The sequence below is a fragment of the Lepisosteus platostomus genome, chromosome 10 (assembly GCF_059453375.1).
Source record: "Lepisosteus platostomus isolate fLepPlt1 chromosome 10, fLepPlt1.hap1, whole genome shotgun sequence".
NCBI classification, from domain to species: Eukaryota; Metazoa; Chordata; class Actinopteri; order Semionotiformes; family Lepisosteidae; genus Lepisosteus; species Lepisosteus platostomus.
In genome coordinates, this window is record NC_142620.1 from 5,504,046 (window position 1) to 5,523,696 (window position 19,651).

General features: G+C 40.7%; 2 protein-coding genes across 2 annotated transcripts in view; both read right to left on the reverse strand.

Moving 5' to 3' along the window:
• Positions 1-2,318: 2,318 nt before the first annotated feature.
• Positions 2,319-7,844, reverse strand: opn6b (opsin 6, group member b). Its single transcript, XM_088647664.1, has 6 exons — positions 7,531-7,844; positions 6,425-6,630; positions 5,560-5,659; positions 4,997-5,101; positions 3,939-4,162; positions 2,319-3,243 (listed from the first exon to the last, which is right to left on the reverse strand). Exons 1-6 carry the CDS (start codon positions 7,637-7,639, stop codon positions 2,734-2,736), a joined length of 1,254 nt encoding a protein of 417 aa, XP_088503790.1. The 5' UTR covers positions 7,640-7,844; the 3' UTR covers positions 2,319-2,733.
• Positions 7,845-11,979: 4,135 nt separating this feature from the next.
• Positions 11,980-19,651, reverse strand: part of scfd1 (sec1 family domain containing 1) — a 43,167-nt gene continuing 35,495 nt past the window's right edge. The window contains exons 21-25 of the mRNA XM_088647665.1: positions 18,342-18,394; positions 15,605-15,638; positions 12,952-13,017; positions 12,341-12,409; positions 11,980-12,228 (exon numbers count right to left, since the gene is read on the reverse strand). Of these exons, the coding sequence (XP_088503791.1) occupies positions 12,205-12,228; positions 12,341-12,409; positions 12,952-13,017; positions 15,605-15,638; positions 18,342-18,394 (246 nt within the window). The 3' untranslated portion in view covers positions 11,980-12,204. The remainder of the gene's footprint in view (positions 12,229-12,340; positions 12,410-12,951; positions 13,018-15,604; positions 15,639-18,341; positions 18,395-19,651) is intronic.

Below are 19,651 nucleotides of genomic sequence, written 5' to 3' on the forward strand. Positions count from 1 at the left end.
ACGTTTACACCAATGTGATCCTTCTGAGCAGCCTGTTCCCACTGATCCTTTACAAGTATAAGTGCACTTGCTTTACTGCAATAATAACGGCTGTCAGACTGCCCTTGATGTTTATTTCTCTTGGAAAGAATAGAAAGAAAAACTAATAACAGAAAAAAGTCCTCATAACATCATTTCGAATAGCAGAAATGATGTGCAGACTGAGAATGCTTAATAGTATTAGCAATATAAAAGCCACAGTTGTCATTCTATGGGAATCATAATGAATTTGTCTCTTAAACTAATCTGCAATCCACTTTGTTATTAGTTTAACAGTAGTGACTGTGAGGGGAACTTGGTTATTAGTTTGCTGATGTGAAATGTAGTCCTACAAATTATGTTGCGTATTATTTCTATATCATCAGTTATTTCTCAATTATTTCCCATTTGTTTGCTACACAATAAAATACAAATTCTGCCATATTGCTAAGTATCAGTATATATATATAAAATATTTCAAAGAGCTGTTAAGACAGTAGACCCAGTCAAATTACCACAATTAAGAAAATGACATGAAAAATATGATTAGAATGAGCATATTCTGCATAATCCCATCAAGTTTCAGCTTGTCCTTGCCAACTGTGGTAAAATGAATAAGATATAACAACAACCTTTCTCTGTTTCATGAATTGTTTACAGTATATGGACTATAACATATGAGTTAAAACAAAAATAAACATTTATATCCTTCTAAAAGATTCCTTTTGAAGTTACATAAAAAAAAATGCATTTCTCAGGCAATATGTGCTCAGTCCCGATGAAGATTTATACAAGGTTTCTTCGCTTTAACACTAACAGTAAGGCATTCGTTGAATTGCGTTGCTAGAACTTAAAATATAAACTTACACTTCCAAACAGTTAACAACATCCTCTGAAAGGGTGACTTGCTTCACAACCTGGATACCAGAGCATGCTGAGAATCCAGGCTCGTGTTAAAAAGAGAGAGGTTTAGGCAGTCTTCCCGAGTCACAGTTCACTATGCTGTGTGTCCCGGTTTTTGTGAACTGCCTTGTATACAAGGTCTTCCTCCATTTTGCTCTCTGGAGATTCAGCCTGAGCACCCTGTGTCCATGCTGAGTCCTCTGCTCTCCCTGCACTCTGCCAGCGAGGCCCATGTCTGCAGAGACCGTAGCGGCCCTGCTCCGTGAGATGAGGCCGTGGCTCAGTCTCGTTGTCAGGGGCTCACGTGTCTGAGACACGGGTTCCCAAGCTCCCTTCTTTCGGAGGGCAGTGCAGGACAGGCCAGCAGGCCGGAGGGATTAACGAGTTTGGGTCAAACTGTTTTTTTGTCTGCTGCCTCCTTTCAGACTTCGGCTCATTATTTTCACAGAGAGTGCATCACGGGGTCATTGTCACCATTTGTGTAACTGCGGGTTTCTGAAGTACCGATTACTCTCTGTGTAGCTTTAGCTTTGTTTTCTTTTTTAAAAAGGGGAACAACCTTCAGACAGAAAGTTTCTTAGCTCGGGGCTTTGTCTTTCACAGGCAAACACATACAGCTCTAGTACTGTAATTCTACACTGTGAATTACTGTGATACTGAAATAAAGTCTTGAAACAGACCGACGCGCTTTATTGCAGTCAGCCCATTTAAAAGATGATGTGAATGGAAACTGAAAGAATACAGTATTTGGGACACATACTGTAATGAAAGAGCTGATTTTGTCCTTCGTGACAAGGTATCTAAACCAAGGACCAAAGCATCTCAAATACGTTGTTCTGAGGATTAGGGTTTTTTTTCCTACTTCCTATGAGAAGAGCATTATACCTATTGAGTATCATCTTCTTACGGATCAGATTAAGCAAGTCGGTTCCACGTGATTTGGCTTCATTCTGAGACTAAAGTCATGTCATTAGTTTTGCAGTTCCAGTTTCCGTATATCAGCTAACTATCCGGAGCTTCATTCTGAGACACACACTCTTGCACATCCTCCCACCTTCCTTTCCCATGTGAGATCTTCTAAAAAACCATGGGCCTCGAATTTCAGGGGAGTCTCTTCGGACTCTCTTCCATAAAATGTATTAACGGAATCGCTCCTCCCAGTAAGTGATAAGCAGAAGTCTCTCTTCCCTTCCCTGTCAGCCCAGTTTCAGAAATATGCTCAACCGCGGATTCTTAATTTTTATAAAGCTGAAACATGATATTGTTTCGATTGACCAAAGTCAAAGACTCACCAAACGGTTGGTGTGGGAAACCATTTCAAGGGAGAAGTCTATTACAACAGAAAGCAGAACTGGCAAAATATTTTACTAGCAAGGGTTTATGTGACTTAGTGAACGTTTCGTGATAAAACAGTTTTCAAGTTTATTGATAAACAAAGAAAATACAAAAGACATTTTACCTGTCTGAAGGGCCAACAATTCAAAAAACGAAAGAATTATACAAAAAATAAGCTATGGATTTATTTATACTTTAGTTATTTTACTGCGAAAATCATGCGACCCGCCGTCCACCTATACACAACAGCAATGGCATCCCTGAATGGGGACACGATAGATAAAAGCAGATCCCCGAGGATATTCAGGGCTCCTCTAGAAAACACCCGAGACCTAAATTCCATCTTTCGATGTCAAACGCCATGAGTTCATTCAGCGCTGAAGCGTATCAAACATAAAAACTTTACACTTTGCACTTTACAAAAGGAACGGGATCAGTGACCATATATACATAGGTACAGACTGGGATTATACGGGATCAGAGGCGCCCGGAGTCACTGTGTTTCCTCAGGAACGCTTTCGTAGTGAGGTGAGCGCTGCTCTCGATCCTGGGGGAGGCGGGCTGGGCTGGGGATCCCTCATCTACGAAGCTCTCATGGTTGCCAGAGTCCACACCCGAGTCCGCTGTGGAGTCGTCGCCCTTCGGCCCGGCCTCGCGGTCCTTCTCGGCCGCATCCATGGCGACTTCCACGTGCTCGGGCTGGACCGGCCCCGGCTCCTGCCCCCCCTTCGCTGGCGGCTGGAGAGCGGGCGTCTGGGTCTGCCTCCCCCGCGCCTGGAGGCAGCGGAACAAGAGGCGCAGGTCCTGGCGGAACTTGGAGCTCATGCCCACGTATATGAAGGGGTTGTAGAAGCTGGCGGACTTGGCTAAGAGGCTGGCCAGCACGCTGGTGAGGGGAGGGACCTGGTACCCCCACGCAGACCACATGGAGATGACGGCATAGGGGGACCAGGCGAGCAGGAAGGCCGTGCACACCACAAATGAGACCTGCAGGGGGGAAAGGAGGGAGAAGCCGTGCCAGTGTCAAGGAAGGACGCTGGGAATCCTGCACTGCAATAACGCCGGGACGAACCAGGTTTACCTCTGTCTAAATGGCCAAAGGAAAGGGAGGCACTGGGGTGATGATTCGATGCCGTTGAGCACTTCAGCTTGGTAAACTGATATTTCTAATTTGCATGGATCATCCTCTAAAGACTTTTCCATCACTTTATGACTCTGCACTTGTCTACACTAATATTGGGGGTTTGCCCAGGCTTGAATTTTATCTAAGCCTTTTTTTTAAATTTCATCTGCTGCTTATACAGTATTTGCTGAGCCTCCAAATAATGTATCATCAGCAAACATCACTAGTTTACTAACTGTAGCAGTGGTCCTAATACAGACCCCTGTGGTACTCCACTAATTGCATCATTCCAATGTGCTGAGTTAGTAAGCTTTTTCAACTGAATAAACACTATGTAATCAGTGTTACCACCACTGTGTGATACACTTCGAGACTTATTCAAATCCAGTTAAGGTGTTCCCTCCCTTATAGGTACCCGCACGATCCTATAGTTGGAGAAGAAATGGTTTATCCCTCTTAATAAAGAAGCCAGAGGCTCAGGCAGTGTGGGGATAGGATTGCCTGGTAAAGAACTCGGTGAGAGCAGGCAGCTCACATGCACTCCTGCTTGGTGTCTTACCCGTGTAATACTGCGCTCCATGTGTCTCTGGCGCTCGCTGACGTCTCCTCCGCGCGTTGACTTGTGACTTGACCTGACCATCCGGATGATGGACACGTAGGAGAAGACCATGATGATTACTGGCACAAAGAAGTTGAAGAAGAAGATGCCGATGACGTAACACTTGTAAGACAGAGAGATCCCGGCCCTTGTCCAGTCGATCTCACATGTTCCATACTTGCGGGCTGTAAAGAAAAACAGAATGCTGCAAAAATGCTCTAAAACCGGAGAAAGTGGGGTGTTACTGTTTTTAGCAGCTTCAGTTTGTGCACACAACCAGCATTACTTTGTCTCATTCCTCCCAATTGAATTCAAAGCTGTTAAAAAGGTTTTGTTGATTTAACCACTTTAAGGTGCTTTTCCTGGTGTTGCTGGGAAGCAGCATGATAGCACATATTTGAAAAGAAAGCCTGTCTCTCATGGGAGATGAGTGCCTGTGTGATTGTGTCCACAGTAGTCCGCAGTGATATAGCCGAGGTTATGACTGTTCACACACACTCGGTAAATACCTTCCCAGGAGAACAGCGGGAATGATCTGTGCCGAAATGAGAGTGATGCTCCAAAAATACAACAGAATATCTAATTTATTATCAGTAAGTCCAATATTGCACTATTGAGTATGTGCACTCCACACAGAAGATGACCTACGCCGGAAGTGAACCCCAAGACTTTGAGACAGCATAACAAACCGTCACACCACAGTGCTGCACACAATGAAATATACCCCATTTCAATCTGGATTATTTCATGTGTGAGCAGTCAATGGTTTAATTTACAAAAACAATCCCAAGTAAGATTATTCAACAGCATTCTTCACTAATACATTTATTGTAATTATTAATGCAAAGTCATTCTTGACATTTTTATTTGGCAGGCACTAACCAATGCTCATGATTTTTTTTAAATTATGGATTTAAATTTAAATGATGGACTTCTCAGGAGTGTTAAAAATGACACATCACTGCACTGCCAGATTCCCGTGAGAGGGGACAGGCCAGCCCCTCTGATGATTGTCCTACCTCTGTAACTGCCCCAGCCCAGCAGCGGGGCTCCAGCCCAGAAGAGAGCCCAGAGCCAGGCTGCAGCAATGACAAGCCCCACACTGCGCTTGTTGACTCTGTAGGCTGTAGAGAAAACACGACCATTAGCAAACCTCGCTTGCATAACAATCAATTCTTGGACTGCAGATCGACATAGACTTGACAGCTGGACGTTTTGTGGTTAACTAGCCAATAGAGGTGAACGAAAACGCCCCACAGTGGTTCTTTATTGAAGAAATGGGTGCTTAAGGAACATGTGAAGATTTGTTATTCCTAATGTGGCGTGTATCCATAGCAATAAATCATTCCGTACACATAAACATATATATATTGCCCTATTATGAAAAATATACCCTTTCTGATGTTTAATAAAAATAAATTAACCCGGGGCTGTACCTTTTAATGGAAACACCCTGAGAATGAGATGTCTTACACTGGAGGGGCCGTGTGACAGCGTCGCCTTGATAATCCTGTCAGCACCTTTAATAACAAAGCCTCAGCGAGACCTGGACAAGCTCCAGCTTGGCAGGAGCCTGGCATACCTTGGTGAGCCTGGCATCCTTTGATGTATCGGATGACACTGATGGCTGTCAGTGTATTGATGCTGATCAGACCGAAGAGCAATATCAGGAATCCGTCCACCTGGCAAAGACACAGCCTTCTCAGATTAGGATGAAGAATGAGACCTGAGCCAGTCTGCTGCAGTAATTCCTCAACACTACATCACTGCCCCCCGGCAGTACCGCAGAGCACACACAATCACAGGGCCAACTCGTGTTGAAAGATGAAGCATCGCTGCGCTGGAATGTCTCCCAGTCGTGTTTGCAGCTGAATTTATTTATTCAACAGCTAATGATGGAGAAAAGCCTGCACATCATGATGCTCAGGTGCTGTACATTAAAATTTAGCTTCAATCTAAATTCTCAATTAATCACCATTAGAAGCATAAGGATAATGACTGGACAGATTCCACAGTTCTCAGGAAAAACATACCTTGCAAATACAAAACAAGTGTTGTTAATTATAATTTTAAACAATGCAGCAAGCATGGGAATAAAGTAATCCTAATTGTATTTTAAGACTGTTCAATATCAGTTCAATAACAGGGTAAACAACCCAGTTTAATATCAGGTCTGATTGACATTCTCCCATTCTTGTCTTTATCATCATGAATAATATTAATTGATCTTGAGATCATGATTAGCTTCTTACTAACATCATATATTTTAACATACCAAATGTCTGATATTTTCAGGTTTTATTGAAAAACTAGATTAAAATGGATTTTTCTACCCAGAATATTCAGATTTCAAAATCTGCCGGCATGCTTAATACATACTCATATAGCCTACTGTATATTACATACATTACAATGTATACATGTATAATTATGTATATTGTGTTTACCTTGCAGGTCCATATAGTCTTTATGATAAATCCATCCTCTCTAAACACATTAAAAACCTCAAGAATCCCTCTTGAGTATCCAAAGATTGAAATGCTGGCATCTGAGACGGCCAGGTTGAAAGTGAGATAGTCCTGTGGTTCCAGAGTTTGTCTCTGCTTGGCCATGAGGAAAATCACGACACCGTTCCCAATCCAAGAAAGCCATCCTGGGAAAACGCACAGCAAAGAACAGTTGGGACATAACCAAGAGGGGCACCCGGACAGTCAGTGATGGGATGCTGAACAGATCCTGATCGTCTTTGATGTGTAACTCATCTGAAACATTCACACACTGAAACACCAGTGTAGGGGTGTGCACCACAGGTCCTGGAGAGCCAATGTCTTCTGGATTTCTTTCCAGTTGAGCTCTGAAGGGTTTAACTGGTGCATGCAATTGTCTAATTAGGCATTGGCATCACTGCTCATTAACCAGTTAAAGGTGCCTATAAAATCCTGGAGCACTATGTCTCTCTAGGAGCTGGGCAGACCACCACATCAGTCTATACCATCCATCCAACGTCTAACCTGTTTATCCAGTACAGGGCTGTCGGGGAGTTGGAGCCTATGTCAGCAAGCAACAGGCGCAAGACAGGGTACGCCCTGGACAGGACACGAGTCAGTGTATGCATTTCTACAATTTCATTTAGGAACCAGAAACGGTTCATGATTGCTCTTCAACAATCACGAACAATCATTTCTTTACAAGTAGATTTAAAGGTTACTCTTGACTGAAATCCACCTGAAACATTATGTGTTATGTATATAGAGTCTTTTAAAAATAAATGCTCATAGAATAGCAGAATAGCACACTCTGCCAATCTGTTTAAAATGAGAATAATCACTATCGTCAAAAAGGTACAATAAAAAGGTTACTGTCAGCCTACATGAGAATGAATTGATACTTTAAATAATCACCAAGAATAACCTATTATTGTTTTTAGAATAACAACGTTATTTCAACGTTAATCATATTGTATTTCTAAAAAAAATAATGATGAAGTAAATTAACTAATAAAATAATTCCAAAGGCAAGCACGATATGACAGAAAAAAATGGTATTTACTCACCTAAAGTTACCAGATAGATACCGATGGCGGTTTCCCCTTCTTCGGAGACCCTGTACACCGTCATATTGCTCAGATACATATTGGAGCGATCCATCAGCACCCCTTCCATCGTGGACCTCAATGACTCAACCCAGCCGCAGCCCCAGAGAGACTGTCATGCCACTCGGAGACACCAGCGCCACAGGTACGCGCTGACCCTCGCCGTTTAAATCGTGGCTCTAGCAACAGCTTGCGTGACGCACGGAGTAGTATCCACCTGTCCTAAATCTGGCCTTCAGCTTTCAGTGTCTGGACTAAGGACGGAGGAGGGGTGGGGGGGGGGAGACGAGTCGAAATGCAAGGCATTTTCTCGCAACCTTTAATCTTGTTAGATTTCAATTGCATTTTGGATGCCGCTGGTTCCCTCGTTGTAATCAGTTTATGGACTTATGCTGTGATAGGTAGCATGAAGCAATCCTCTTACGGAGCCAGACGCTCCCGGGTTCCAAGGTGCAGAGCCCACCGGGGGTATCTTGTGCAGAGCCCACACGTGACGACCGCCAGCCGCCTTCGCACAAAATGGTGGTGAGCAGCTGGCGAAGCGAGGTGACCCTTCAGGAAATCACGTCTGCCACACTGCTCTCGGAGCAGACCTTTGGTGGCTTACTGTAGCTGCCATAGCCAGACCTCAAGCAGACGCGAGACCACCCTGACAAAATGAATCTGATTTATCTGCCCCAAAACAAACGCCCTTAACTTACATGACCATCCTCTAACAGTTGAAGCTCGTTGGATGTTTATCCTATAAAAATGTGCTTCGAAGAGAATACGTCTTTAAGAAATAAAGCAACAATAGTACCTTAGTTACCAAGCCTGATTTTTTCCGTGCTCTATAATGAAGGAAAAAAAAAAACACATTTTCACCAAAGTAGGGATCTCACAGTGTCCTGCAACACGGACACTACATAACCTTTTTTTTGTGTGTGTGTTCAAGTAAAGCCTCGGTCTGGGAGCAATGAACAACACGTTCATAGGCAGGAAAAAAGACTGAAGGCTGTTGTCATTTCCAGACTTCTTTTTGTCTCGGTGCCGACCAGTGGCAGAGCGCGAGAGGACCCGTGTGACCCTCCAGATGAAACGGGGGCACAGCTCACATGAACAGGAGCGAAAGAAGAAAGACGAAGTTATGGTTTGAAAAGAAGGGTCGAGTCAGCCATGGCACCTGCCTTCGGTTCCTTCACAGGACTTCATGCTGCGCTGGTCCCTAATTGCTTAATTACCCAAGGGGCTGCAGAGCACTTGGAACACTACAGCTGAGCTGGGGCAAAGAATGAAACGGAAGTAAATCCGGTGCGCAGTGCTGGCTGCCGCTGAGTGAACCCGACACACTGTTTCATCCCTGTCAGTGAGTTTTGCAGAATGCACCTTCAGGAAACTGGCCGATCTCCTCATGGCAGCCACATTTTTTTTTAAAAAAATTGCATTTTATTGCGTGTGACTTGAACAAAGAATCTTTCCTAGTCCAGACAAAACATCCAACACCAAATTTCATTTGACCCAGCAAAGGGCTTTCTCGGAGACACATCTTCCAATTGTTTTCCAACAAATCCAATATGGCACTAAATCTACGGTATCTGTCCCGAACGAGTCTATATCTTAGACGATAGGTAGAATTGTGCACCGAGTTTCACATATTTATATGGTGTAACAAAGACCACCAATTGTCAAACTTCTGTACTCACTCAATGTGAGAGAAGAACGATTGTCAAAATGTCAGTTTGTCAAAAACCCAATATGGTGACCAATCCATGTAATCAACAGGTGTAACTTTCCCCTGACAAGGTAGTCCATATGACTTTAGAGTCCTGCCAAATAATGAATAACCCATCTAATAACCCAGAACCCGTGCAGTTTAGTCCCCTAATTACAATACTTTCTTGAATATACAGTAAATGTTTTGTTCTTAAGTGCTTTTCATTCCTAAACATTACTAAGCAATTTACTTACAGTATAAGAGTTAGATAGATAAGACTTTATTGATCCCGAAGGGAAATTGATGTTACAGCAGCCCAAGACAAGCAACAAAAAAACAGACATCAGGATAGACAAAAATTTTTGAATATGTACAGTAATACAAAATAAATATAAAATAAATAAATAAAAATAAACACATAGGTGTTTGCAAAATATGATCATGGTCACTGTAAAAACAATAAAATATGTGCAAAATGTGCATAGGTTTATACAGATTGAGTGTCCAAAAAGTACAATGGAGCAACATGCCGTCCATAGACGAGCAGATGAAGGGCTACCAGTCCCAGCCTAGGGCAGCGTTATACACACCGAAGTTGATCGACTTCATTAACCCCTGAAGTGCTGCACCTACCTGGGTGATGTGAGGAAGCCATTGTGTGCTGGAAATGAAATCAGAAATGACTTCACCAGCTGAAATAGGGGGGAGCTCAGTGGCTGTGCTGTGCAAGCACAAAATGTGGATTTTAGCCAGGACACAGAGGTTAACATTCCTGTGTATGAACAATGTTGTGGGATCTTTAATGACCAAGTAGTCAGGACCTTGACTTCCGATCCTCTCCTGCAGAAGCTCCCCACACTGAGACCCAGGTTCAGAAGTGCTGGCCCAGATGGAAGGCTGCCACCTACTGGACCACCACATCACTAACACCAACATGCAGGAGTTTCGAGAACTCCCATCTGAATGCAGTCCAGGCCAGGGCTTGATTTGTTTCTGTTTATGTAAACATAAGACTAAAAGATGGTAATTCTCCTGTCATCAAGAGTGTGTGGGCACACAAAAAAAAAACTCTGGCAACTTTCAATTCCTTGATGACAACGTAGCACTTTGTCAAAGGCCAAACCAGAGGATTATCCATATCCCACATCTAAATGCAATGAAATTCAGACTTCTGTTTCTTATCATATGAAAATCAGTTATTTGGTGAGATAGAATTACAGTTTCTTTCAGCGGTTATATATTTTTACTTATCTGTCAGTTTTGGCAAGATATCAGACAGGAAACCTAATATATGCGCTCTCTAATGCAGCCTAATCCAACTCATTTATTCCAGATAATTAGAATTCTAAATTTCAAGGTAATATCTTCTACTTTAATTAAAATATAGTGGTAGAATAACGAGCTTTAGAAATTAAAAAAAAAACTTTTTGAGTTCAGTGCTAACTACGACAGATTCTTAACATATTCACACTTGATGAACAGACTGATTTAGGTCGAATATCCGGGTGTGAAAGTGATTTAATGAGCTGAACTACAAATACTGTTCCAAAACCTATTTAAACTTGTCAGCATTAGAGAGTAAACAAGCCTTTATTACAGCACGTACACCCAGGTGTACATTCAATATTTTTGGATAGAAACAAATCAAAAAGTATAATAGACTTGCATGAAACTGAAGTCATATATAATGGAACATCTGTCAAAAATGTTATATACGTTATAAAAATGTATGATGGGCAAAAGAATCAGTATCTCCTGATGACATGGTATAAGGGGTTTTCCTCCTTCAATGCCCAGTGGCAGTCAAGGTGACCTTCATAAGCTTTACAAAGTCTCTGAGGCTTCGTGAAACTACCAGGCAACTGATAAACATACATAAAAAAAACAGGGTTACTTTTTAGCATTTATTTTCAAGATATTTTCAGGGTATTAAAAAATATGCACACCATATAAATTCTGTAGAAATATATTTGTTTGATCCTGTTTTGGTATGGATATATTCAGGACTCCTTTTCATATCGATGAATTTCATGTCCATTTCACAAATTTCATACCTGAGCTCTCCTTGCTATGCAAACAATTAAGTTTAAGTTACAGTTCATGGGTATGAATAAATTAGGGGGTTACTGTATGTGAATCAGTGAATTATCATTCAGTGGCACCGTGACAGGGACTGACCAAATCTGCATTGTTGAGCTGTTAACGCCTGAACGGGTCTGATTCTTTGCTGTAATATTCAGGACACTGATCAGTGGAAGCATACTGTCTTTTGAATTTCTAAAAAAGCCTTTTCAGTTGATAAAAATAAACTATAATACAAAAACCTAATCATGTTAAATCTCAAGAGAAATTGTTTTCTTTTGCATTTTGCATAAAATGCAAATTTGATAAGACAGCCAAAGTAAACTGCAGTGTTCTCATTTTTTACAAAGACATATTGTCATCAAGCAAATGACAGTTAACCCAGGCTGACTAGATACTGATCTGATTGGGAGTCTAGTTCTCTGAATAAATGATGTGTTTGGAAATGAAAGTCCCACACAAAGGGAGATATTTCCACAGATAATATAGTTAAACCAGGTATCTGTCAAAATGGCATACACCTGAAAGTCCAGTGTAAACATGATTTTTCAAGCCTGTCATCAGGAATGAGAAAGGCTTCCTCAAACCACATACTGTGTGGGGGGAAAAACACAAAATAAACTAGAAGGCAAAGCTTTGTATGGCTGTTAATAAACTTTAATTGCTTCATGTACAGTATACAGAAATGGAAGTAAGCAAAGCATTTAAAATAGCAAAGTTTATTAAATATGATCAAATAAGAGGAATACCATCAACTCAGGTCCTACAGGGGAGTTCTAGGATACTGTGGCATGACGTTGACAGTAGTCTGGTGTGTTCAGAATTCAGTGAACACTGGGAAAGGCGCCGAGATACTGTTCCTATTTCTGCCCAAGTTGAGATAACTGCAAATCGAGAAGCCAAAGCAAAATTAGATACAGCAGAGCAGTACATTCTGCACAGTGATGATAGACCGATTCCACGATGAAGGTCAGGGATTCTAGCAGGTGGCCCTACCTGTTTAAGAAACTGGGAGGCGTTGAAGAGCTCGCTGCAGCCATACATCACACGTTTGCCTGGCTTAGTCTGCGAAAACAGGGTCCACAGCATAAGGCCTTAAAGTAAGAGGGCTCTTCGTCAAGCTTTCTGAGCATGAAGTACCTGAAGCTGTTAAAATCAATACCCCGGCTTCTTTCAATAAATGGCTGCATGAGATCCTTGGATCAATTAACTACGAATTAACAAATGAGCTAGACGGGCCGAATGGCCTCCTGTTTTTTTGTGACCTTTATGTTTGCATGTTAGGAAATATGGCTGATCTCGCATCTACAGTTTGGTTGTTTGTGATCCTGTGCCGAATATGATCCACGATTTACAGTTTTTGTTCACGATTCTAAAAAAAAAAACAATTAAAAAAACAACCTTAAAATCAATAGAAAATACTAAGAAAAGTTATGTGAACTGAAATCATAAATCGCTCAGTCATGACATAATGCATCTCCTGTATATATCAGCCCCCTATTAAATGGATTTCAGATACTGCCATTATCTCCTCTATGCTGCCCTTGTTGCAGTGCAATGCAAATCAGTTATTACTCAAATGGTGAATTCTGTAAAATAACATTTACCTTGGCATAGTCAACAAGATTTTGATATTCAATATAATTTCCTCCACCGACCACAAACACAATTGCCTGGAAAAAAAATGGTTTTAATACTGTAATACAGCAACATGGCACTCCATAAAACAGAAAATTGGAAGGTATTTTCATTGCATTGTATATATACAGTGCCTTGCGAAAGTATTCGGCCCCCTTGAACTTTTCAACCTTTTGCCACATTTCAGGCTTCAAACATAAAGATATAAATTTTTTATTTTATGTGAAGAATCACCAACAAGTGGGACACAATTGTGAAGTGGAACGAAATCTATTGGATTTTTTAAACTTTTTTAACTAATAAAAAAATGAAAAGTGGGGCGTGCAAAATTATTCGGCCCCCTTGCGTTAATACTTTGTAGAGCCACCTTTTGCTGCGATTACAGCTGCAAGTCGCTTGGGGTATGTCTCTATCAGTTTTGCACATCGAGAGACTGAAATTCTTGCCCATTCTTCCTTGCAAAACAGCTCGAGCTCAGTGAGGTTGGATGGAGAGCTTTTGTGAACAGCAGTTTTCAGCTCTTTCCACAGATTCTCGATTGGATTCAGGTCTGGACTTTGACTTGGCCATTCAAACACCTGGATACGTTTATTTGTGAACCATTCCTTTGTAGATTTTGCTGTATGTTTGGGATCATTGTCTTGTTGGAAGATAAATCTCCGTCCCAGTTTCAGGTCTTTTGCAGACTCCAACAGGTTTTCATCCAGAATGGTCCTGTATTTGGCTGCATCCATCTTCCCCTCAATTTTAACCATCTTCCCTGTCCCTGCTGAAGAAAAGCAGGCCCAAACCATGATGCTGCCACCACCATGTTTGACAGTGGGGATGGTGTGTTGAGGGCGATGAGCTGTGTTGCTTTTACGCCAAACATATCGTTTTGCATTGTGGCCAAAAAGTTCGATTTTGGTTTCATCTGACCAGAGCACCTTCTTCCACATGTTTGGGGTGTCTCCCAGGTGGCTTGTGGCAAACTTTAGACGAGACTTTTTATGGATATCTTTGAGAAATGGCTTTCTTCTTGCCACTCTTCCATAAAGGCCAGATTTGTGCAGTGTAAGACTGATTGTTGTCCTATGGACAGACTCTCCCACCTCAGCTGTAGTTCTCTGCAGTTCATCCAGAGTGATCATGGGCCTCTTGGCTGCATCTCTGATCAGTCTTCTCCTTGTCTGAGCTGAAAGTTTAGAGGGACGGCCAGGTCTTGGTAGATTTGCAGTGGTCTGATACTCCTTCCATTTCAAGATGATCGCTTGCACAGTGCTCCTTGGGATGTTTGAAGCTTGGGAAATCTTTTTGTATCCAAATCCGGCTTTAAACTTCTCCACAACAGTATTACGGACCTGCCTGGTGTGTTCCTTGGTCTTCATGATGCTCTCTGCGCTTTCAACAGAACCTTGAGACTATCACAGAGCAGGTGCATTTATACAGAGACTTGATTACACACAGGTGGATTCTATTTATCACCATCAGTCATTTAGGACAACATTGGATCATTCAGAGATCCTCGCTGAACTTCTGGAGTGAGTTTGCTGCACTGAAAGTAAAGGGGCCGAATAATTTTGCACGCCCCACTTTTCATTTTTTTATTAGTTAAAAAAGTTTCAAAAATCCAATAGATTTCGTTCCACTTCACAATTGTGTCCCACTTGTTGGTGATTCTTCACATAAAATAAAAAATTTATATCTTTATGTTTGAAGCCTGAAATGTGGCAAAAGGTTGAAAAGTTCAAGGGGGCCGAATACTTTCGCAAGGCACTGTAGATAATCTTCCTCCGATTTACAATTTTAACAATTTAAAAACTAAAAACATTCTTTTGATACTAATAAGCAGATAATTAAATAATATGATAAGCTTGCTCCCAGAACAGGAATGCAAGAAAAATACAATAATACTGTCAGAAATGCATAAACATGAGGTATTTAAAATATCTTTCAGAAAAACAAGTATGTCCTAATCGCTCGAGTCAAATACGTTTTGCTGTGTTTAAGAACAGGGCTGCAGATAGCTTACACCCACAAGCCAATCAAGAGTGGTCTGAGAAGTGATCTGGCACAGGAACTAAGCCACTGCTCAGTCAGGAAACATCAGGCAGGCCAAAGAGCAGTGAGTCCTGACCCAGTGCCACCTGCTCAGCACTAACATGGATCAACGTAATGCTGCTTATAGGATTAGGCACTCCATGACCAGCGCTTGATGGCGTCACTAGGTCACTGTCCTGAAATACTTTGCCACAGATTTTAGGATGCTGAACTAAAAAACATGCATGTACAGTATGTACGCAGTTCACTTAACACAAGCCTTCAAGGGGCATTAATCAAGAGCTACGGATCTGAGTGAGTTCAGGAAATGAAGGAAGAAAAAGAAGGGAATGGGGAAAAGGGGGGCTTTAAGTACATTTTTCTTCCATTTCAGCTGGTTTATAGAGGTCCAGATAAAAATCTCATGATAAAACAGTAGCCTATAGATTATCATCATCTTAATTGTGATGCCATTACGAATATGCACTACATATATATATGATGGAGAAAGATGGACAGATTGATTCAACAGTCTTTCAATGAGATGCGAGAGAGATTTATAGACCAGCATCTGACCAGGAAACAACACTTAGTTTGACTCACCTCCTGGAATGGATTCTTGTTTCTTGGGATTGAACTAGAAATAAAAACAGATGCTGAGGGATTCTTATTGCAGAGATTATGATTGATGATCCTACATCCTGTGCAGGCATATGATTTTCTTTTTATGTTCACTCGTCTGGTCTTACTCTAGTGCTGACACAGTTAAATGAACTGTATGCATCTGACTGGACTGAAGTTAGAAGCACCCCCAACATAGACCCCATGAATGGTTGCAAAAGAGACAATCATGTTTGCACTTGCAGTTAAAGAGCTAAATTCCCCTCAGTAACAGCACAGCTCTAGTGGAATTTTAATCTAGTCTCCAACTAGATTAGGTTTGTCTGTCCGAGATCACTCAAGCTCATTGATTAAGTTTCAGTTATATGTAATTCTTTCATCTGTTTCGATTAGCTACTCCCCAACATCAAGCGCTATACCATCCTTTGAATGCTGGTAATCATGTACGAGATAGTCCAGAGAAGACATCCTTCATAAAGTCTGTAAATTCTACAGGTCTGAGAGCTGATTTAGTTAACAAAAGTTTCATTTGTACTTAACATATCCTGAAAAATTTGTAGCTGCAAAGCCTCATTCCCAGAGCAGTGACACGTATTGAAAAACAAAATGCACATGAAAACGTAGATCAATAAACAGTGGTCAACAGATCAATAAATTAAGCTGAAGCAGTCAAGGCACAGTAGCTTCAATGGGTTATTTGGAACAGTTTCTCCCTAATGACAAGCCCTGACAATATTTCCTTTGGGTATCTTTAAACATTGCAATACTTTAATCATCAACCAGAAAATCTTATATACGACCTTGATCAGAAAAACAAATAAATTTTCCCATGGCTATTTTGCACTGAACTGTAATTCAATGAATATAATGAGATGTACAGGATCATTGAATTATGACTTTGGACACGGACTGTAAGTGTTTTTAATATTAGTAAAGAAACATATAATTTTATGGTTAACATTTTCCATCAAACACTATCAAATATCATTCAGTTGAGTTGTCTACACTTAAACCTATACAGGGGCTGACAAATTTTCAACATCAAACACCAAGTTAAAAGAGAAGCAATACTAAACAGTAAAGACATATGTCCATTCTGCTAATTGTGTGCTTACAGCTGTTACAATAGCCAAGGAAGGCTAATAATTTACATCTCCTGGGGTCAACCCAGTCCAACAAGAACTGCTACAACTGTGGTGCTTCACGCATATAATGATTTTGGATAACTGATGTGTTGAAAACTGAACGTTTTCACTGACGTTTGAGGGATCATTTAAATGTGATCGGTATGTAAGAGCTGCCAGGAACTGTGTCGACAAATGGAAATGAATGTAATCTGCACCTGACTTTCGACACGAGCATCTGAGGGGTAATTCAGCGCAATGTTTTGTGAATGAAGCCACTGAAGCAAAGCACTGTGGAAACAAGCGACTCCCAACATGACACCTGCAGCTGCCCCATTGTGAAAGAGTGGGATTTGGTCCTTTATTTTCCTGGCTGGAGATCCCTTCCAGCACGGACTGCTTCTTTCTCCAAGAAAAACGCAGTTACTTATATTCTGCTCTGTTACGTCTCTAAATCATTTGAGCTCCGTTTGCTCTCCTAGGGGAAGGGCACACATTACAAAGCCCAATGCCAATTAAGTGTTTTCCGAATTAAAGGAATCATCAGGAACAACCTTTGAGTGCAAAGGTGTGCTGCTGCAAACCTGAGTTCCTCCAGCTTCTTCAAACCAAACCAATGTCCTTGCAAACATGTCTCTTTCATTACCTAACCCACCACACAGGGAACAGGCCCCATTTGTAAAACCCTGCACTTGGGAAGTCAGATGATGCTAAATTACATAAAAATATTATTTCATGAATCTCGATTCATGGGGAAAAAAAACGTGACACTCAGATTATGTGGTTTTTATGAGTTTCAAACATGACACGGCTTTGAAATAACAGACGTGGATAAATGTACTTACAGATAATGCCGTATGTTATACATAAACCCATTAAAAGCAACGCTGAATTAGGCAAACAGATCTTATTTAACGTCACAATGCCAGACTGTCAATCATTTTACTTCCGAGCTGGCAGTTACTTGCAATCCAAAGATTTGACAACAAATTAAGAGGCGATTTTCTTGTTATGCACAGGGTAGATCTTCAATATGATGGAAACAAAAACCAAACAATCTGAACGAAAAGTACATTATGTCTTACCAACAGATTTGTTGGTGTTCATTCCAGCTCAGCTCTTTACTTAACTGAATATTTTAAACTGATTGTGCTCAAAGTTTGTAGATCTTAATTTATTTATGAAACACAGCAGATAAAGAGCTCCGACATGTTCAGGAACTGAATACAATGGAAGATTTCAAATTAATCCTATGTCCTACTATGTCAATTAAAGGTTACATCATGTACTGTGAGAGCTCAGGTGAAATGAGAACCAGCAGGCGTGCAGGACATCAGGGCTGGGGCTGGGAACACCACTGTTAAAACCACAAAGCCATCTGGAATTGGATACATGCTGACCAAGGATTCTTTAATGTAATTATATATTTAATTCTTCATGAGAAATTTTTCAAAATAAACCTGTTATATTTTTATGATCATCATTAATTTGGATCATGGTCTGAATAAGGGCTTGACTTTTTTGTATGAACTTTAAGTTTAGAGAGCTCCTGTGCTATGTACTGCCAAAGGCTTCGCAGAGCAGTGATCTCTTACCTTTCACTGCCACGCAGCATTTTTGGGTCAAAATATCTGTAGTCATCTGTTTCCTGTCAGGGAAAAAATATGTTTAAGAACTGCAAACACTAGAAAACATAAAGAACTATTTATATTATGTAGATTTACTTAAAGCACTGATATACACCTCTAGCACTCTTTACTGAACAGGACAGAAGACTGTGAAAAATGAATATCAAGACATGTTGCAATTCTGGATCATCAAGTACAGCCATCAGTGAAACAGTTAAAAGTTTGCTGGAAAATAAATTTGAATAACTGAGCACAAGTGGGTACAAAAATGCAATTCAAAAAGTTTTATCAACAATAACCTTCAGTGCAACAAGGTACAGTTGCATGTTATCATGAAAATAAAGACATGTTTTTATATTATTCGTATTAAACTCATGTTAAAATGTTCATATCAAAAACAGTTCATATTTTAGATTTTGTATATACAGTATATATACAGCATGACACTTTTGTTTAGGGAAGGCCAGCTCTTTTAATGAACACTTTATAAAGACGTGGTCTAATTTCATTTTGACCCCTTAAGCATCTGATTTCCTCAGTTAAGTATGAGAGACTATTTGCAATCAAAATCCCCAACAGCCTGTACCTCTTTAAGTCCACCATTGGCCACTTTTGACCAATTGAATCAATTAACATACTATATCAGTCACAAGTCACATGGTCTGTGTTTTTATAATTCTACAATTCGATAATTTAAAAACTAGCAGATAACAGCTTTGCAGTACCAGAATTTACTGTCTATTTTATAGATCTATGTAGCATGACCAGTGAAATATGCATGACCAGTGTTACGAAAACAGCACAAATGTAAGACAACAAGATTTAGAGTTTAGGTAAAAATATATTAAATAAATTTAATTTAATATGAAAAAATCTTACTGAAAATAATAGCTACATCAATTAACAGAGAAATACAAAGATGGGATTTAGGATAATTAGGTTATGGAGTCTCATACTAACTAAACACTAGATAACACCATTACACTTTGTGCAACAACAAAACCAAGGAAGAGACTGCCTGAGAGCAGGGGTGGCCCAGGTGGACTGGCTGACATCCAAAATACATTGACATTTTGGAGCTGCTAATGGAAATCTCTCCCTAATTCCTAGGACCAGGGTAGATTTCCCTAACCTCCATGAACTGAAGCAGGAAACCCCATGACCACAATCAGTCCTCCCCACTTGCATACCTTCACATGAGAAGAAATAGTTTCCAGTCAGCCTGGTGAAAGAGCAGCTTGCACTCTACTCCAACTGTGAAATGCTCCAGATTTTTT

Bases quoted from the DNA above. Each gene is read 5' to 3' on its own strand.
- opn6b (XM_088647664.1), bottom strand. From the start codon at position 7,639: ATGGAAGGGGTGCTGATGGATCGCTCCAATATGTATCTGAGCAATATG. The intron at 6,631-7,530 runs GTGAGTAAATAC...GCGTTTTCCCAG, and splicing joins TATCTATCTGGTAACTTTAG to GATGGCTTTCTTGGATTGGG. The intron at 5,102-5,559 runs GTATGCCAGGCT...TTTTCTCTACAG, and splicing joins AGGATGCCAGGCTCACCAAG to CCTACAGAGTCAACAAGCGC.